Genomic DNA, 20,636 nt, shown 5'->3' on the forward strand with positions numbered 1-20,636 from the left:
TTGATAACATGTACTAAAATTTTATTGGTACGAAGTTATCGCGCGTTGCGAAAGGGGCTGGACGGTAAAAATATCTATATGTAATATCAATAGTTGTAATGATACTTTATGCTATAGTTGTAAGTCGTGTGCCGTTTGAGTGTTTCTCTATCTATCTATCTCTCTCTCTCTCTCACTCTCTCAAGTTTGCAAGCCAGTTATTTTCGTTCCGCCTTTCTACGAACGTTTATTCAATAATAATTATTATAAATAAAAAGGAATAAAATTTTATAACGATCCCTTCGCTAATTAATCGAAAGGAACTTCCTTTCATCCGGTTGACCCTTGATACCTCAAGTTACTTTTATATTTAATTTCCCACACCTTCACTTTACTCACGTAACCACTACTAGAAGACTTGAAAAATTCCATTATAAAATTAATAATGTGTATGTCCGTGTATAAGTAGTAAAATAGTCCGGATTAGACCCGGCGATCCGAAACGTATATTTGATCAAAAGCAATGTGCTCGTGGGCTTGAATAGTAGGCACATTTCAGTAAGGAGCTAGTGGGCGCGGTGGTGTGCAGCGTGTCGTGGTGGCGCGGCGAGTGGGTGGGGCTGACGCTGGCGGCGCCGCTGCGCTCCGTGCTGGCGGCCAAGCTGCGCGTGCCGCCCGCCGCCGCGCCGCGAGCTGCGCCCTCGCCGCTGCATAGCGACATACTGGGTGAGATGGGTGGGGGATGCTGGGTGTTATGTTTTGGTCATAGCGGGCAAACAAGCTGGTGGTTCAATGGAGCACGCTTCGGCGCAAATTGGTACAGTTCGCACCGGGGAAGTACTAATAACATGCTATGAGTGTAACGTACAGTGAGTGTGGGGGTAGGGGCGTGGAAACTCATTTCCTTTTTCTCACCCGTCCCGTTCCTTCTTTTCAGTCGTAAATCCTTGCGCAGCGAATTCGCAGGGTACTACCTCTGCGATTGTTCATAAGCGGTGGTGATCGCTTACTATCAAGCGAATCAGTTGCCCGCTATCACATAAAAATAAAATTAATCAAAAAAATGATTCATAGCCTAATAACTAGTCGTGGTGGAAATCTTTGAATCTTTTGTCCAGTAGTGGAAGTCCCACGGCTGAAATTCATAAGCTACGTCTTTGTAAATTGGCCCATAAACTTGCAGAGCGCATAGACCGGGTGACGCTGCTAGTGCGGTGCGGCGCGTCGTGGGGCGCGGGCGTGTACCTCGGCGACGGGTTCGTCATCACGTGCGCGCACGTTGTTAAGAACGTAATGTTTTTATTATATATTATACTAGCGGTCCGTACCGGCTTCGCCCGTGTTACATATATATAGCCTATAGCCTTCCTCAATAAATGGGCTATCTAACACTGAAAGAATTTTTCAAATCGGACGAGTTTTATATTATTAGTATAGATTGCGTGACATCTGCCAACCCGCACTTGGCCAGCGTGGTGGATTATGGCCTAAACCCTCATATGATGAACCCTGATGATAATGAAAGTACTGATTAGAAAATAAAATAGAAAATTTATCACTTAAATCTGCAAACCAAAGCAATATAACGTACTTTAGAAATAATATACTTTAGAAATATAATGTACTTTAGAAATAAGATTTTAAGCGCACAGCTAAACATCACGCTGTCTCTTTCCAGCACGCCTCTCACAAAGTGTCGCTGTACTGCCGCGGTGTGAAAGAGACAGCGATAGTGCGGTACAAGAACGTGGACGATAAAGCGTACGACCTCGCTCTGCTGTTCACAAACCCGCAGTGCTGGAATCACTTGTTGCCTGCTGTGTTTAGCGATGAGCCGGCGGAAAAAGGTTTGTTGTATGGACTTTTTTTTTCTTATGAAATTAATTAAGTAATTAATTAAAAGTCACCCGGGGCCACTGAAAATCAGTGATGGTAAGGTAACTTTACCATACCATCTTATACTGAGCTGGCTCCTCTTGTCAACAGTCATTGCCACATACCACCTAGTGAACAAACACTAGATGATTAATGATATTTAATTTTTTTTTGTTTTCTTTTTTGTTCTATTTCTGTTTGTGTTGCTTTTATAGTGTTTTTTCTAGTTCTAGTTCTCTATCTAGTTGTGTTCAAATGTTTTTGATTTCCTTATGTGATGTTGACAATAAATGTGTTTATTATTATTATTATTAATTAGATGTATGTCTCTTTTTTTTATTTATAGTCTGTGATGACAGTGTGAGTGGTGTCTGTGATTTGTTAATATTGTTTTGTTTTGCTTAAAAAAATAGTTAGGACATTCTTTTATTGCTATGGACTTTGATACTTCATATTGTATATTGGATACCCTCTATATCATCACTACATAGTATAAAACAAAGTCGCTATCTCTGTCTGTGAATCTATAAAACTTCACAACGGATTTTGATGTTTGTTTTTTATAGATAGAATTCTTTATCACGATTCACTGCTTATCTACTATATAAAAATAAGTCGGATTTTCCTTCCTGACGCTATAACTCCAGAACGCACGAACCGATTTCCACGGTTTTGCATTCGTTGGAAAGGTCTCGGGCGCCGTGAGGTTTATGGCAAGGAAAATTCAGGAAAAAATTCTGCAGAAAAGCGGGAAAGTCATTTTTCACATACAACCACCTGGTGGCGAAACGGAGTTCGCCGGGTTTGCTAGTATACATATATAACATCCTAACTACTTCGACTTTAACGTGAGCGAAGCCGCGGGCAAAAGCCATTTCAATATAATAGATAAAAATATTCTCAAGTCACTTTCATCCCATTCCACTTTTGAAGTTTGAACAATCAACTTATCGCAAGACACGCGTTTCCTCCAGGCGAGTCAGTGCTAGCAGCCGGCTACCCGTACTTCAACGAGAACAATCTAGACGACCTGAAACCGACTGTAACTAGTGGACACATAAACAACGTGTCGCCATCTTTAATACAGACGTCGTGCTGCGTGCAATCTGGATTTAGGTATAATAAATTAGAAACTGTTGTATTATAGTATTTCTTGTGTTTGATTTTACGCGAGTATTATGCATTCAGAAATTAAAGACTTTTTAACGGATTTTAAACGCGATTTACGCGATAATATTGTTAAAAACACGCTTTAACAATAGAATCAACTCAATTACTTACAGAGCATATGTTAGGAAACTATTTAATCCTGGCGATCCTAAACAGGATAATCAGACAAACTCATGATATTGTTGAAAACTGTAAATTAAATTTGTGTGTTTAAAGTCAGTGAATATCGAGGCTAAAGGAGTCGGTTACATATAAATAAACAAACATAAAAATGTAGGTAAGGATATTAAAACTACAACTCAAAAACAGATGGCGCTGATTTAAAATGTCATACATTATCAGATTGATTTTGAAAAATCTTGTCATACTCCATTACAGCGGCGGACCAATATTCCAAATAACAAGCAACGCGCAAGTGAGAGTTCTCGGCATAATAGTGAGCAACGCAAAGACAGAAACCGGAGCGTGTTTTCCATACATAAATATGGCGGTTCCCGCCAAAGCTTTCTTGCGACTTGTGCAGCAATTCATTGATGATAGAGGTAAGATACAAGTACATACAGTTCTATACCTTATGAGCTAAATACTTAATTTATAATGTCTCCAATCCACTGGAATAAAAATATCAGAAAAATATATGACATGCTTCAGTATATATGCTAGTTTGATAGTGTGTTGAAAACTGAATGCAACGAATTTGATTCTAAAGAAAAAAATCCTCTAAATAATTTTTTAATGATTAAAAATATGGTATAATGGTTTAACGAGTATTGAACGTTCCTTATTTAAAAGGAATCTTGTAAGATTTTTCATAAATGAAATAGTCAAATCACGGTATTGTATACCGGTTATGTATTTTATAATGATTTTGTATTGGTTTTTATAATATTTTTTCAGATGAGAAGAAATTATTGGCAATCGAGAATAGCAGAGAGATGATTCAGTCACAATGGCGGTTGCTACCCTATAGGTCGAAAATATAAAAAAAAATATTTACTTTATATAAAGTTTTTTCTAATTTTATATACATATTGTATACTATAACTCTTCAATTAATATTTTTTTTTATTATATTAAATATTTTTATTGTATTAAGTATAGGTGATAAGGTCGATATTTAAAAATCAATACAATAATCATTAAACGAAGGCAAAAAATGTGGTATTTTTTGTGAATTAAATAAGTGTGAGAGGGATAGCATGTGGGTTATCGGTAATGTTAGAATGAAACGTGTATATTATATACAATTTAATTTTAAATATATTTTTTAAGATGCTTCATATATTACATGAAAATTGTTCAGAAATGTTGAATATTAAGATCATGTATTTATGAATTATTAGTTTATGAGTGACGAAAAGCGATTAATGTTTTATTGTAATATCAAATTGTATTCCTTCGCAGGATCGCAGGTTCGATTCCTTAAAAAAATATTAATTAAGAAAAAAATTATAGTCAATTTATTAATGCTATTACATATTTTAACAATACTTCATAATGTATGGAATACGGAATGTGGTGAAGTTAATATTATATAGCAAATTGCATGTATGTATAATCGTTATTAATTATAAGAAAAAGTGTGTTTGTCTTTTTTTTTTTAAGTCGCAACGGAGCGATTTTTTTTTATGATCCTTTTGTCTGGGGATAGATTGAATACTCTTTACTGCGGTTAAACATCTCTTTCCCATAGGATTTATGTTAATAACACGGACGACGCCACGGGCGAAAAGCCAGTGCTAGACTTTTCTTTTCTTTTATATATAAAACTGCTTATATAGTTTTGTTTCTAAACATTTTGTTTCGAAGTTCTCATATGTTTTATCGGTGTTCTTTAAGAATCTATATCCAATTAAATTTTGACACAAAATAATTTTATATTACATAATATAAATGAATTGTGATTATATTGTGATATATTTTTTATCAATATAATTAATAACATATTTTCGAATCCCTGGTGGATTTTATAATAGATATAGTTTTGTGGTACAAGTGTAGGATATATTGTCACATTTTTAATGGCTTTATTATTTCAATAAGTGAATTTTTGTATGAAATATATTATAAAAATATTAGAATTTTTATTTTTATCAACATTTTGATTGTTACTTCTTACTTTATCCACTAATCACATGAATCTGAAGTTTGTTTGTTGGTTCCTTGCATTTTTAAACGCGCTGTGTATCTCAGGAACTACTTGTCCAATTCGAAAAATTGCTTCAGTGTTAGATAATCCATTTGTGGAATAAGGCTATATACAAATTTATGTACATGTTGGCAGAACCTACATGTACTGAGAATTTATTTTATTTTTTATTTAGTTCAAAATATAAACTTAAACGGATACCAATACATTATTAAAAACGAATGAAGTATTTAAATATATAAGCCAAGTGATCTAAAATTAATAAAAATATGAATTCCTCAAAATCAGTTCAATTTAATTAAAAAAAAAACCGTATAAATTTATTATAATTGATTGTTACTCTGTTAAAGCTACAGAACATTTGGATCAATGTATGTATGTTTCATAATTTTTCGTCATTCATTTATCTTAAGATAGAAATTTATATTATCCTAAATATAATTTATTAGGAAAACAGCTAAAAAACCTTATTCTTCTTGCAGAATGATCTTGCTATGTCAATAGCTGTCTGTCAAACTGATAATTTAAAGCTATTACAATTATTAAAAAATAACATATTTAGGATTCAATTAAATGGCTCGTAAAGGACAGGTTTCCATACAGGATAATGTGGAGACAAATGAAGACTTCGAAGCTTATTTACAATCTCATTTCCATCAACTGATATGTATGGTTTTAATCTTATTGCATACAAATTCTTGTGTTTTATGCATGTTTGAGTTCCTATATTTCATGAGTAAATATACACATTTAGTGTACTGAGATTAAAGGAACGTATTGTTTTTCATACATCAGTCAGTTTAGTTTCAGGTTACGTACAATATAATAATAATAATATATGATATATAACTCCCTTATATCCCTGACTTATGTTTACTTAACTCTGGGAGAAGCGGTGTATGTCGACATTTTTATGTTATGTGTCTCTACCGAGATTGTTCGAGGGATCTAAATTGAAATTGAATTCGTATGATTCTAGTAGGTATATTAGTAACGTGCCGCTCCAATCGTTACAAAATACAGATGCATACAACTTTGCTGCAGCGTAGACTGATTGCCTGCCTCGTTTGGCTCCCCGTTCTGTTTTTATTATTTTTTTATATTATTGTTCTGATTGTACAGTCTTGTCTAATAGTTAAGCTCTAATAAGGTTCTTGATTAATTGTTTGAGTTACAGTGTACGTTAAATAAACCTTAATGGGATCACTTACGATTTAATGGTAAAAGAAAAAATTGTACAGGTATGGAAGTATATTCCGAGTTTTGTGGCTATTGCCTAGCTACAGGGAATGCGATCAGAAAGGGGAAGTTAGAAATAGGACAGGATCGAATTGCTATGGTCAAGGTAAGATAGAAAGAGCGAGAACATATTCTGGCTTTTAAATATGATAATGAAACTGGTATCTTTATGGAATTTTTTTGTGAAAAGAGTTGGGATTCACCGCTTTCTGACCGATAATGTCTGATAGCCATTCCCAACCTTATGATGTTTCAGATAAACTAATCGGAACATAATATTAGGGAGCTGTTGTTGTTGGACCTTATTATAATTAGTTTATGTACTAGTATAATATACTTACTGATTGCGTCACACTCAAACTAAACAAACGCGGTACTTGGAGGGGAATGAAAGAGACCGAAATATACGTTTTACTGCTTTCTATGTAAAAATCGGCCTGTGTTTTAATAAAAGTGGATAAAGGTGGTTGTTTTAGGTCGCTTCTTGACAATAAGTCAAAATCATGATTTTTTTAATTAGGTCACTATAATTCTGAAGGTGCGATATGACAAGGTATGATGATCGTCTTATTTGTTTTAGGCACTTGCAGATAATATTGACGCACTAGTGAGGTTTAAGAACCGCAGTGAACCTGTTTTCCTTTTTATCATGGTAATGTATATTTTCCCAAAACTTATAAATTCCATTTGAACTACATGTACAGGGAAATATAATATATCCCTGTCGGTGTAGCGATCAAATAGATTAATTTAAAGAAACCAGGTGCCAGTGAGTAATATGGGAGAAGTTACGACACGTAAAAATATTTTTTTTGAAGTTAAAAAATAGGAAAATTTCAGAAAGGAAAACTAACCCGTGCTATGTTTGGCGCAAACGGAATAGAGCTATGTCGGATCATAGAGGAAGAGTTAGGCTTGATGCAAAGAGAGAAGGACACCGGAGTGGAGAGGCATAAGCAAGAGATTCACGAGATGCTGCCGGAGGAAGCTGTATGTTATTAATATTTAGATTTTCGCTCATTTAATGACTTTTGTCAGATAATATATAGCAATAGATTTATATTCCATAGTATTTAAATGCAATTTATAAATATTTTGTTCGCTGTACCGTAGATAGTAGTATCAAAGGAATGATGTCTAAAAGACGGGTTCAAGCACCGCCTCGCTTTTTCTATTTTTAATTTTTACTTTTATAAATAAGAAATATTTAAAGAATGGATTAAAATACCCAAGAAAAATGGTAAACAGGCGAAAATCGAAGAAGATTTAAAATTAGAAGAAGAAGCGCGCGAAAATACTGAGAGATTGCGCGTTCTGACGTTGGCGGCGCGCAAGAAGAGAGTCTGCGAGCGACTTGCGGCTCACGTCAGACGCATCAACTTCATTATGTTCTGGCCGCACTGTCACAAGGCGCACTATGATTTGTATGAGAAGTGGGATATGATAAGTATGTTTTTGCTTTTTTTATATTTCTTTTTCAAAAAAGTATAAGAGAAATAAAGTTATGTTATTAGGAATTATAACCTTCAAAAATGTCTCTTGTAAAAGTCTTTTATTATCATTGCTATTGCTTCATCACAAAATTGTGTCTCTTTGCGACAAAATGATTTATTTAATCAGCAACAGCTATTAAGCATTCTTAAGGACCTAAAAAATAATACAGCCACATCCGTCCCATACATACTCAAGTACAACTTAAAATTCAGCATTTTCTTAATATTAAAAACAGACATACAAGTCGCGGCGAAGGAAACGTTCATAATAACCGAGGAGGGCGCCAAGGAGGCTCTCTACATGAGCGACGTGGAGCCCAACGAGGCCTGTCTCCACGCGCTCATGAATGGGGAGACCTTGGTGGTTGTGTTCAAGATGTTTGACACCGATAATAGAGACTTTGTCAGTGTGTATCGTTGGATATGGCTTAAGGAACGATTGGTATTTTGGGCTGTAGTTATAGTTCCATTTAAATTATTGTAGAATTATTTTACTACTCGTAAACTGAAAAGTCATTAGCGTCTGAAGTTGCCAATAATTGCAAAAGTTAAGAAATATCATAGACTATAAGTAATAGAAAATAGTAACATATTTTTATCTACAGCGTTTTTAGTCCTATCTGAAAGTTGTAAAATGCATGTTTATATTGGAAATAAATATTTGTTCTCCATACACCCAGAATAACGAGCATTTTATCCCAGAACTATTACGACACGCGCTCTACGAAGAAATCCCGGTGCCGAAAGAGGACGTGCCACCAGAGAAGCAAGTGCCTCCAATACCGGCGTATGAACGTTACGCCAGTATTAGCAAGACCGCTAGAGAAGTCCGCAGGGAGCGGTATGAAGCTCGGATGCAGAAATTGGTATGATAATGTTTTCACTACCAGTGTATGGCCCCGGCTTCACTAATGATACATAGCCTACGTCACTGAGTAAAGACGCAACTTTGTCATTGTGCAAACAACATACAAAAAAAAGTATAATTACTTTATATAATATTAGTTTAGATTATCTACTGAATAACTGTATATTATTTTATTTATTGCTTATAAACAATCAGAAATGCCTTCCCTATACTAATATTTCAGTCATAGTATTATGTTATACGTAATTCAATGGTCCGATAACAAAAGACTGGCTTGACCAGAGAGAGTTTAAGCGCGGAACCGACATCTTAATGTTATCTAAATTCGGGGCATGTAATATCAATTCATTTAATCTCTCACGATGTAGACAAACCGTACATTAAAATCTACTCTAGCACATTAAAATAGCTAATTATCTCATTTGATTATTAGTGAACGTACTGCCGCTATAATCGTTACAGAGAAAATTAGCGTTGCAGCGTAGGCTAACGGGCTATCTCATTTAGCTCCACTTTTTGTTGACCATAATTATCTGATTTGTATTTCTTTGTCCTAAATGTGTTGTAGTATATTAATTACATTGCTGCATTGTCTTGTTTCAATTGTAATTTTGTGAAGTCAAATAAATTGTTTTTTTTCTTCCTAATGATGATCTTCTTAAAGCGCGAAGAAAAAGAAGAGAGGGAGCGTCTAGCGGCAGAACAGGCTCGACTTGCGAGAGAGGCTGAAGAAGAGCGGCAGAGGCTGGAGAAGCAGCGACAGGAAGAAGAGAGAATGGCGAGGATTCAAGCTGGGGTACAAATTATCATATCATGAGACCTTCTAAAATGGTGTATATTTGAAATCTTTAGTGACTGAAACCGATTAGTAAACTATTGGGAAATTGTGATATGCCGTTGGATTAAGTTATAATATTCATAACCTTTTTCTGGGGTACAGATAAGGATGTATAAGATAATTTATCTTTCCTTATAAAATGGGAATATCTCTGATCTAGAATTGAGCAATTTCCTCGTGCGGTATTTCTTGCATTGCTCGTGAATAGTATTTGACAATTGGGAGTCAATCTCAAGTTAATGTATAACTTGATAATTTTTAGGTACATCTACTCCTTAGCTTTTCTATAACAGATGACCAAGCAAACCTCGTTATTTATGTTGTATTATTATGGTACATATTTAGACATAAAAGTTTGAAGTAACATTTTAATAGTTACCAGCGGATCCAGAACCTGAAGAGACCGGAGAGGAAGTGGAAGGAGAGGAAACTGAGAAGGCGGAGACTGAGCAAGAAGATAATGTAAGCAATATCTCTATATTTAGATGTTGTAGAAGTAGAAAGTTTTTTTTTAGTTGCTAAATCAACATGTGAACATGTAAGCGTAAAATGAATCAAACTGATCATTAAAACTTTTATTTTTCATGAACATTTCTACATGCATGAACCTGTGCACTCTAAATCTTATAAGTTTTGATTTCAAAAGCCCGAGGAAGAAGAGAAAGTAGAAGAGGAAGAGGAGTTCCACTCTGACGTATCGGTAGAAGGGGAAGAGTACATTCCCCCAGGAGGACTGTTCGTGCCCGGACTCTACTCGCCGCCCAACGATCTGGCCAAAGCGAATGGTCTTGCTTATTTCTATCCTAAGGTAAGTTACTATTGTATTCCTCAGGCCTGAATCCAGTGATTTAATCCTGAACACAGAATCCCGACTCTGTGTTTTCCGATGGCTTAAATTTGTGTTCTTCAGGAGAAGAGAGAACGGATATCTTCTAGGCACACGCGTTATATTTTAGGCAACATCTTACCATCAGGCGAGATCGTGGTTGAGCGCAGTTCTAATTAACAAGAGTAACTCGATCAAGTGTGAGTCTCATTATAATGGAGGTATAGTGCATTCCAACATTGATGAATGTATTGACAAATACCTGACTAATATGCCCTGAATATTATCAGACCGGAGAACTGTCACTGACTTCAAGCAGCCCCACAACGGAGCCCTCTGGTTCAATCTGGTCGAAAAAGTTGATGTTGGAAAAATTTACAAGGAAAAAAAGACTTATGATGGAAGTCTTTTGTTCTAAAAGACTTCTGTTGGAAACCTTTTATTCTCGATTAACAACTGCAAAAATAAAACCTGTGGTGGAAGGATCTAGTAATTTTTGGCATCCACCGAATTCAATGTCAAATTTGTGTTACGTAAACTAACAGTCCATCCTTTGAATATGTTTTTGATTATAAGACTAAACCTTTTCCTCTAAATTTCTGCAATAATATATCCACAGATTGTATCAGAGTTAGCTACAATCGAATCCGAGTTCCTCCCGCCGCACGTGCTAGTGATGTTCTCTATCGATAAACGCCAAGACGTTAAGGAGATCATGGATCAGTATCCAGAGGACATCCTTAATGTAAGAACGGAATAAGAATGGGTGGTACTTATATTCATGATAGTTTAATGGAAATGAAACCAATTGAATTATGTTTATCTTCACAAATAATTAAAACTATCCTATATTTTAAGTTGGATCAAACTGCACATAGTGTGCAAATTTGATAAAAATCGGTCGAGTAGTTTAGAAGCCCATCGCGGACAAACGATGTGACACGTACAGTATATATATTAAGATTTATTACTGGTTAGTATGGGATTTTCATCGGTGACGACCCGTACTCCGCTGAGCACCTGGCGTTCACGATTAAACAGTATGACAAGATGGAGAGGGTGAGGAAACAGTAAGTTCTTTATAATTTTATTTTAATTTTTTTGGGCTTCAGGTGGATAATTGAAAGGTTTAGTATTACGATTCGATTGCGAGCGAAGCTGTGGGCAAAAGCTAGTATATGTTTATGTAAAAAAGAATCATGAGAGTTACATTACCTATATCAAGAATAGCTGACCGGATTTAGATATTTTTTTTGGTTTTTGGCATTTTTTATCAAATCACACTTTCCCTTCTAACGGTTGTTATTAATTTTTCCTATTAATAATACACCATGACCAACCAATTCTCCTGGTAAAATCGATTGTCCAATAAACACCGCACTGCACAAAGCTACTGATTAAATTTTCCACTGCGCCCGATCAGAAGAATTTTTTATTTTATTCCTTTATTTAGTATTGAAAGTGGATCACCAGTTACGTTGGTAGTTTTTAAATTTGAGCATGGCGAAATCAGCGTAAACGTTTTTGTTCAGGTTTTAAAGTACAAGAAAGATTCTTATGGAGAGAAAAAACGTACCATATTGTTTAAGGTGCGCAGATTAGCCACATTTTTGTTAGTCCTTCTATAATTATGTTCAGTACAAAGGTTTTTTATTCATTCCACCACCAGCAAAGACCGTCTCGCCATAATGGTGTCCCGTAGGCGTAGTCTGGCCCTCCTGCAACTAGCTGGCCTGAACCCGTGCTATATATCCTCTGACGTGACCTCTGGCGAAAAGGAGTGCCTCACTATGTTCCCGGTGGGCTACGGGGATGATTACTTTGAGGAGGAAAGCGTTCATGAGGAGGAAATTGCCGTTAGTATTGATTATGGGAGGATTAAGTACAGGTTTATGTTTAGAACAGGCAACCGAGCTACTGGTTTGGCTGATGGTTAGTGATCATCATGGCCCACGAACATTTGCAGAAGTAGGGCTCCTATAAATGCAACTGGTAAGGTATTGACGTCGACAGTAAAGGACTGAGAAGGGTGAGTGAAACGGGTACGGGCGTCCTGCTCCCTCACGAAACATAGTAGAATTTACATACTGCTATTCACGCCCCTTCTTTGGGATTGTGGTACCTGGCCGATGAGCGCTGGCCAAATTCGTGCTAAAGTGTACTCGACTCCCACATAAAATTGCTTGTGGTACAAGTTATTAAATGGTTTTGTTAATGGATGAAGTGCTTTTGAACGTCTGTATCTATGGAAATATATCAGAAATTATGAAATATAAATGAATAATTAAATATAGCCCATATTTTTAATTTTATTATGAAATTTTCTGTCCTATGTAAATATGGCCAAATTGCTTTTTCTGAAAATGTTTGTTATATATTTAAAGAAATCTACAATTATTTTCAGGAGGTGGTTGAAGTAACGGAACCCGTGGAACCGGCTGAAGTAATTGAAATTTTTGTTTACTATTTCAAAAAGGCATCGCATTTTTTATTTAACTTTTCCACAGCACCAAGTTTTTAAATAAATTCGTTATAAAACTGTTTTAAATGAAATACTTAAAAACGGTGAAGGAAAACATCGTGAGGAAACCGACATGTAAAAGAATCAAAAGTTCGACGACATGTGACATCTACCAACCCGCACTTGGCTAGCGTGGTGGATTATGGCCTGAACCCACATGGAAGGCCTGTGTCCCAGCAGTGGGAACACATATGGGCTGATGATGATGATGATAATGATGATGAAATGGAATATATAAAATTATAACTCTTGTTATATTTTTCTTTCATAGCCTGAAGTCACCGATGAAGCAAAGGGCGATGAAGACGAAGATGAAGACGAAGATTAATGAATAAATTTTGTTATTTATGTTCCTTTTTATTTATTTCCCTGTCTTTGCAATAGAACTACAGCATGAATGGAAATTATTGACAATATTTGAGCATATTTGTTTTTGCGAGTAGTGGAATAGAAATACTTTTAAGATATTTTGATTTTTTCGTTTTAAAAGTGTATTTGTATTTCTTTCTTAGGGACAAATAAATATAGTCTTTCCAAAATCTATTAGCAGTTAACCATTTAGTAGCTCCTTAAAGTCAATTTTCTCTTGCGGCTCGCAGGGCGAGACGGGGGTTTTCGAGCAGGCATCTTGGCAACTCGCTTTGTATCGGAAGTTATTTTCGTTCCCTCCACACCCGCTGTAGTAGAACAATTGACAGACTTGCGTTTGGGGGTTGAACGCCCACCTGAAATAGGGTCTTAATTCGTTTGAAATTCTAATGCCATGTTTCACCGCTTGCTGATTAAATTTCCATCATAATCTTTTTTAAATCTGGTTTAGTTCTGACAATTTGCTAGCGACTTAGTTTTCAATTTAAATAGGACAACATGGAAGGCTTTCTTTCGAATAAAAAAAAACAATCATAAAATTGGTCCACCCAGTAAATAGTTAAGAGGTAACAAACAATAAAATACAATCCAAGATAACCTCTTTTTTGATTCGTTTGATAAATAAAATCCAATTGGAAACTCTTAAAAATTCGGTTTAAAACAGTAACCTTCACGTCTCTCTTGATATAAAAATGCATGATATTTTCCAGTATTGGATAATGGATTTTATGAGTGTAGATAATATACACATATTTTTTATTTACTATTTATTAGAACAAGATTTATTTATTTATTTCAAATATTATTTGACCTACCATTTCCCTCGCTTCACTGAGCATTGTCATGGTCACATTCATACGTAAAGCGTAAGAAGTATACGGAACTATTTTTTTTTTGTTTTAAAGCTGGTGCCTGTCATGTTGTACCACTTAAATTTGGTCTTATACTAAAAAAATTTAGAGGTTTCAGGTTTAATATGTTATTATTTATAACAATCAGAGAAGTAGCCAGCGGGTCGCCAGATAGTAAGCGCTACCACCGCCCATTAAACATTTGCCTGGTCGCAAGGCAAATGTGCAGTTTGATCAAACTTGATGGGACAGTTTATATTATTTCAACTACGATAAATGACTACCCGGGCGGAACCGGGGCCTGCAGTTTTAACATATATATTTCTCAAAGTTTCTATAAGTATATCGCAATACCTGACATTTTTACGGTCACAGTTGCCATAAGCTGGGAATTGAAAGCAAAAGTATGGTCTTCCGTAATTCCCTGCTATGTAAGCCCAGGGCGGTGGGGCGTCGCCGGGTGAACCTGGTCCGTAGCCTATAAGAAATATCTAAATATAGAAATAAAAATAAAGCTTCAGATGTGTTGCTAAGCGTAAAACTCGAGAACGGCTGAACAGTTCGGCAATTATTTTTAACGTATTTGTTAAGGCCCAAAGAAGGTTTTTATGCAGAGAAAAACGTACGCTGAAGACGTGGTGGACCACTAGTGAGGTACTTATCACTGATCCCAACAGTAATAAGAGCCCCAATTTTGCTACATCCTCATTTTCTTTGTATTTCAGTTTTAGTTTATTTACTTATATACAGTAAAATATAATTAAATAATTATATAAAATATTATGTTAGTAAATAAAAAAAATTGTTCTTACATGAACACAATTCCCGAATCGTGTAATTACAATATTTTCATCTTGGTAAATGCTAGCCGCTTGTCCTAGATTTGCCTGGATCTAGGTCCCGATTAAAAAAATAAAACCTATGGGTATTTGGTAAATATATAGCTTGTTAGTGGTAAAAAAAAATCGATCGAGTTGTTTTTGAGTTAAACCATAACAAACAAACGATTTTTGTGCGAGAAAATGATCTTTCTTAGCATAGAAAGAAAGAGTCATCTGCCAAAAAATAATAGAAAGTATGGGGAACTTTACATAAATAACGTCAGATAGTTGGTATGTAATATTAAACATCCATCAGTAGGTTGTATAAATTTCTTTATTCCTGTCGTCAGTCCTTAACCACTACACATTAAGAATGGGCATCTCTACCTCTGCGAATATAGCGAATGTGTGATCAGGTGAACCACCAGCTCAGTTGACAGTCATTTCAAAAAGGCCTCGTACAATAACATTAAACATCAAATACCTTGCCACTCCTTCGGAAATCCCTTGCCTTGACTCTGTGACACGTAGTTCTTCCAGCTCGCATCGTCTGCGGTCTTGTTATGTTGCGTAACGTTCTTATAATATTTGATATAATTCTTCCAACTTTTCCCTTTGGTGTCGGGCACCCCCCATCCGGTGAGGTTGCCCAAAAATTGTGTGTCGTTTGGCCCATGCCCCACCGTCTCCTCACTTTCGGGGGTCGTCCCGCAGCACGCGCAATCTCCAAGCAAGCCAAGTATAATCATCAACATCATAATTGATACTGGTAACTCTTAGTTTTTAATTAGTCTCGTATTTCACACCTTAGTAATTAATCTATATCGACAAATTGTGAGTTGTAGGTATGTTAGTTTCATGATTTTTTTTTTCATTTTACAGTTTTATCACTATAATCAACTCACGTTTCTTTCCACTGCCACGGTGTCTTGTTGAAATTGGCCACCTACGCTAGTTGGGCACTTGGCATACGTCAACTGTTATTAAAACAGGCCTTAGGCCTACCAAGTGCAGGTGGGCATATATTTGCACACCACTTTGCCTATATCAAGTCGCTTGTATTATGATGTCTTTCTTCAAAATTCGGGTAATAGGGATGTAATGTAATTTTCGCACGCACTGGTGACACGTGAAACCCTCAATATTGTCATCGGAGATTTTATTCATTGAGGAACAACTTATATATTTTGTACATGCATATTAAACTTTCATGACTAGTAGGTATGCTATTGGAGTTGGTACACACTCTGATGTACACTGGGGAAGGTACCACACCACCACGGAAGCCATGAAATAGAAGCATGCGAATACTACTGTGTTTCGTACAGTAATTGTGGGAGCCGGACGTTGGATTTCTTTTTCCTGACCCTTCCTAGGCCATTTCTTCTTTGCTGCTGTCAGTCACTTCTATGCGGACAACGCATTTTCAGAAATACTATACGAACAAACGCGGAGGCTAATGCCTCTGCGAATGTTCATGGGCGGTGACGATCGCTTACCACCAGGCGAATGACTACATAAAAAATATCTATATATTATCTCTCTTTAGTATCCTTAATTTTTCAAACTATAACCTGCTTTATCTATCTAATAATATGAAGCCGCAGGTTTAAACTTGTTAAGTATAAAGCATATTAAGATGACAAACAATTACACCGCGGAAATGCGTAATAAATTCACAATAATGGAAACATATTGCACATATTATAAAACAGAAAAAAATATTATACTATTTTTGCATGGGATTGTCTCGATACACTTAATTATTAGCTATTTATAAAAAGTCGATTGATTTTATAGTTTAATTCTCAAGCGCATTTTGTGTCTGTAAGGTGATATTTTTATAGTTTTGTTAAAATTTTAGCAAAATATTTGTATTACTCTAATAAAATTCTCACTAACAATAACCGTCCATAGTCCACGGAAAAGGTTTAAAATATTATGTACTTACAAACAATATACATAGTGGTAAAAGTGGCAATAACAGAATTATCCAAACGCCTGGTTATATTCCAATAAAAGAACTCTGGAATTACTACCATACACTACCTCCCACAATCAATAAAAATATTTCAACGGCGTTTGGCACGTTTAAAACAATAGTTATAACTGTTCGAATGACCGCGTGGTCCGCGAGCCAGGAGCAAGTTTGGCCAATCCTTTCTGGGCTGATAACTCGTACAATCGTTAACATAAGTGTATCTGGTATGTAAGCATGGTGACCGTCCGCTTCTGATCCGCTGGCGGGTTGAACAGCGGTGACCTTAGAGATACCTAATATTCTAACCCTCCAAATATTCTGAAGCTGACGTCGCAAGTTATTAGTCCGGAAGGTATTGCATTATTATCATGAAATCTATAGGTGGCGATCAGCGCTAGCGATCGCGAAGATATCAATCGTACATCTAGATGGACATCAAAACATGTAATGGCTTTTTTTCATTATTTCCAACTCCGAAGTCTGGAAAGCCGAGTCTTATAGTTTCATGTCCTATATACATAACTTAATTGATCACCCACGGATTATTGTGTATAAGCGTATTATAAATAGTAGGTGTCACATCTAGTTTTAAACTAACAACTCTGCATCTAACGATTCATGGATTAAAAAAATAAGGCGGTAAAGGAATATATGAAGACATGTTCACTCACATATCATATCAACTACAGACTCCATTCTCATACATTTATATCATAATGTTATGTGCGACGCAATTTCAGGATAACTTCGAATATGATGTACAATGGCCTTTATAAATCTAAGATGCTTTGGTCGGTATTCCTGGTAGTGGTCGTTGCTGTATTGGCTGTAGACTTCGAAAGTTCTTTCAACAAGCTGAAATGTAAGGGGGTCTATGACAGTGCTATATTCGCTCGTCTAGACCGTATGTGCGACGACTGTTATACTCTGTATAGGGAACCTCAGGTTTTCTATTTGTGCAGGTATGTTTTGGACAGACATTATCAAATCATGATAATTGGTGATTTTATAGAACCTTAACATCAGAGAGAAACGATGAATATGTTACGATGAATATATCTGAATTTGACACGAAAGTCAGGTAATTGCCTGAGTCGCGTAGGCGAAGGAGTGACGTGTAATCTATTTTATGCGTGAGAGTAAGAGAGCGGTTTATAAGAGGCCGTTTTTTTATGTCATCGTCGGCAATGGAGCTGGTTGGTCGCCTGATGGTAAGCGCTACCACCGCCCATGAAAATTTGGAAGGTCGATTGCAGACCTTACGCCTATCCAAATAGATTGCCGACTTCAAACTGGAAAGGGATTTAGAAAGGAGTGACGAGAGGAATAAAGGAAAGGACTGGGAAGGACTTGGAAAAGGATATGGGCCTCCGGCTCCCCCACTCACCATAAGAAACAGTGGCATGCCACTATTTCACGCCGGTCTTCTGTGGGGCTGTGGAACTTCCCCGGTGCGAGCTGGCCCAATTCGTGCCGAAGCGTGCTCGACTACCACATATGAAAACCGTTGCCGTTGTACAATACAATATTACCATGTACCAAAAAATATTGTATACAACCTGTCTACCGTTTCGTTACGTCACTGCTCTTAATTTGGTATTTTTTAAGACACTTTCAAATCTTACCTACAAATCAAAAAGCATATTTATCATAAATTCATTTGTAATCAATATAACATCGTATAACATTCCTCTTCAATCATATAACATTTCCATTGTTTTAAGTCATACCTACGCCACCGATACTATAATACTTTACGAGTTTGTTTTTTTTTATTATTTTAGGTCAAAATGTTTCACGACGGCAAATTTTACTGCATGTTTGGAAGTATTACTTTATTTAGACAAAAAGGAAGAATTTGAAAAGAAAATTGACTACATCGCAGGTCGTTAATGCAAAATCTAGTTTTGATACTTCGCTTTGGCGCGCAATTCCTGACATTACATTAATTAATACATACACCATAATGTTTATTGCTGAAAAAATAGACCAAAACGATTTATATTATATAATAGATTCATTTGTAACTAGTTTTATGTCTCCAAAAATATAAATAAAAAATAATATGATTATTATGGAAATTCATCCTTTAAAATCATACCCGCTGATTGTTGTTTATATTGACAAGCGTCTCATTTAAATCCTTTGACGATGCGTGTGCAATAAAGTTTCGTAAATTCATTCATAGCTACGTTTTTTAGGAGACATGTGACATAGACAATAGATTTTTAAATAATTTTTTTCTATACCGGATCCACCCGGACGAAGCCAATGCAATCGGCTAATAAATAAAATAAAAATACGATAGGGATATGCACATCTACACAGTTGATAAATTATTATCTATTTATAGGGAACTAAAACAATATAGGGAAGGGGGTTATAAGTTCTACAAATAAAACACAAATCATCCGGTGCGTTAATTTTATTTTAAACTACAAAGAACTAACCTAAGAATCATACTAACTCATAACATGAACAGTCTTTTATCAATCACACTTTGAACTCCGTTTCAATAATATCTTAGCATCACCATTTCAATTGTTTATGTATTTTAAATGAACACTATTTATGGAATATTACGGTTAATAGAGCGAAAGAGACAAAACACCTGGACACTGCTTTTTTTTATTTATTGCCTCTTTCGTGATTCGTCTATCCTGGTCTATATAAGGCACGCAAAAAAAAACTTTACTATATTTTTTTCACTATTACGGACGGTAGATATCAGATGATGCCAAGAAACCATTGAGAACAGAGTAAAAATAAACATTTTAATGATACTTATTACTGATATTATCTAAAATATTTTTTTATTCACACTACTATCACAATCACATATGACATAAAATTAAACAGCCTACAAACAATCTAATGTCAACGTTAAAAAAATAATACTATTTCTTTCACTCTTGTAAATATTTAAAAATATAACATTCATGTCCGTAAACAATCTAAAGAAAACTTATAACTTGTTGCTATATTTTATTTTTACTATTTCCTCTTTACAATAATGGCACAATATGGTAACGCAATGGAAGAAGCCTGTTACATTTTATTGACAGAATATTTAAAATTATTAACAATATTTCTCACATGTTTAATTAATCATCCAGTGGCATTATTCACAAGCGATTCACAATCGAAGCAGAAATTTTTAATTAATCAAATTTAAAATGATATAACCTTTTTTTTATTTCATCTTGAGCTACGAGTGAAATATTTACAGAAAGACAATTACTTATTCTTTAGTATTATCGCAAAATGTTCAGCAATCGTACCATACAATAGACAAAAGAAAAAAACAATTTACAGTTTTCAATTTATTGCCAGTTTTCTCAATAGAATTGCTCATCTACAAGCAATAATAATTGTGTGCGAAATTTAAATTTATATTTACCTATTACAACATAATGTATTGAACTTCTAGCACCTGATATTCTATTAAGAACAATGTATTATCTTATTTCACTTGTATAAAAAATTATACCATGCTAAATTCCTAGAAGAATATTCGTGGACCGCAGAGTTTATTATTCAATAGTAACTTTATAGTAATGAATATTTCAACAAAAAAAATCAACACTAATCTAATTAAAAAAAGATGAAAAAATTATATTGTAAGATAACAAGCAATGTCTAAAAGAATTATATTA

General features: G+C 35.3%; 2 protein-coding genes across 2 annotated transcripts in view; both read left to right on the forward strand.

Moving 5' to 3' along the window:
• The window catches only part of LOC119831673 (peroxisomal leader peptide-processing protease), a 21,911-nt gene extending 17,860 nt beyond the window's left edge, over positions 1 to 4,051 (forward strand). The window contains exons 6-11 of the mRNA XM_038355119.1: positions 539 to 705; positions 1,163 to 1,269; positions 1,658 to 1,826; positions 2,829 to 2,970; positions 3,403 to 3,566; positions 3,922 to 4,051. Of these exons, the coding sequence (XP_038211047.1) occupies positions 539 to 705; positions 1,163 to 1,269; positions 1,658 to 1,826; positions 2,829 to 2,970; positions 3,403 to 3,566; positions 3,922 to 4,007 (835 nt within the window). The 3' untranslated portion in view covers positions 4,008 to 4,051. The remainder of the gene's footprint in view (positions 1 to 538; positions 706 to 1,162; positions 1,270 to 1,657; positions 1,827 to 2,828; positions 2,971 to 3,402; positions 3,567 to 3,921) is intronic.
• Positions 4,052 to 5,746: 1,695 nt separating this feature from the next.
• Positions 5,747 to 13,286, forward strand: LOC119831890. Its single transcript, XM_038355460.1, has 15 exons — positions 5,747 to 5,840; positions 6,415 to 6,518; positions 6,993 to 7,064; positions 7,253 to 7,402; positions 7,661 to 7,859; positions 8,142 to 8,312; positions 8,608 to 8,771; positions 9,438 to 9,569; positions 9,987 to 10,073; positions 10,258 to 10,419; positions 11,057 to 11,182; positions 11,416 to 11,507; positions 12,107 to 12,293; positions 12,842 to 12,880; positions 13,230 to 13,286. The coding sequence occupies exons 1-15, from the start codon at positions 5,747 to 5,749 to the stop codon at positions 13,284 to 13,286; spliced, it is 1,836 nt and encodes a 611-aa protein (XP_038211388.1).
• The last annotated feature ends 7,350 nt before the right edge of the window (positions 13,287 to 20,636 follow it).

Source organism: Zerene cesonia, chromosome 14, assembly GCF_012273895.1.
Source record: "Zerene cesonia ecotype Mississippi chromosome 14, Zerene_cesonia_1.1, whole genome shotgun sequence".
Taxonomy (NCBI): Eukaryota; Metazoa; Arthropoda; class Insecta; order Lepidoptera; family Pieridae; genus Zerene; species Zerene cesonia.

Excerpts from the sequence above, each read along its gene's own strand:
- LOC119831890 (XM_038355460.1), top strand. The coding sequence starts at position 5,747 with ATGGCTCGTAAAGGACAGGTTTCCATACAGGATAATGTGGAGACAAAT. Across the intron at positions 5,841-6,414 it reads TCATTTCCATCAACTGATAT|GTATGGAAGTATATTCCGAG; the intron begins GTATGGTTTTAA and ends AAAATTGTACAG. Across the intron at positions 11,183-11,415 it reads ATCCAGAGGACATCCTTAAT|TATGGGATTTTCATCGGTGA; the intron begins GTAAGAACGGAA and ends ATTACTGGTTAG.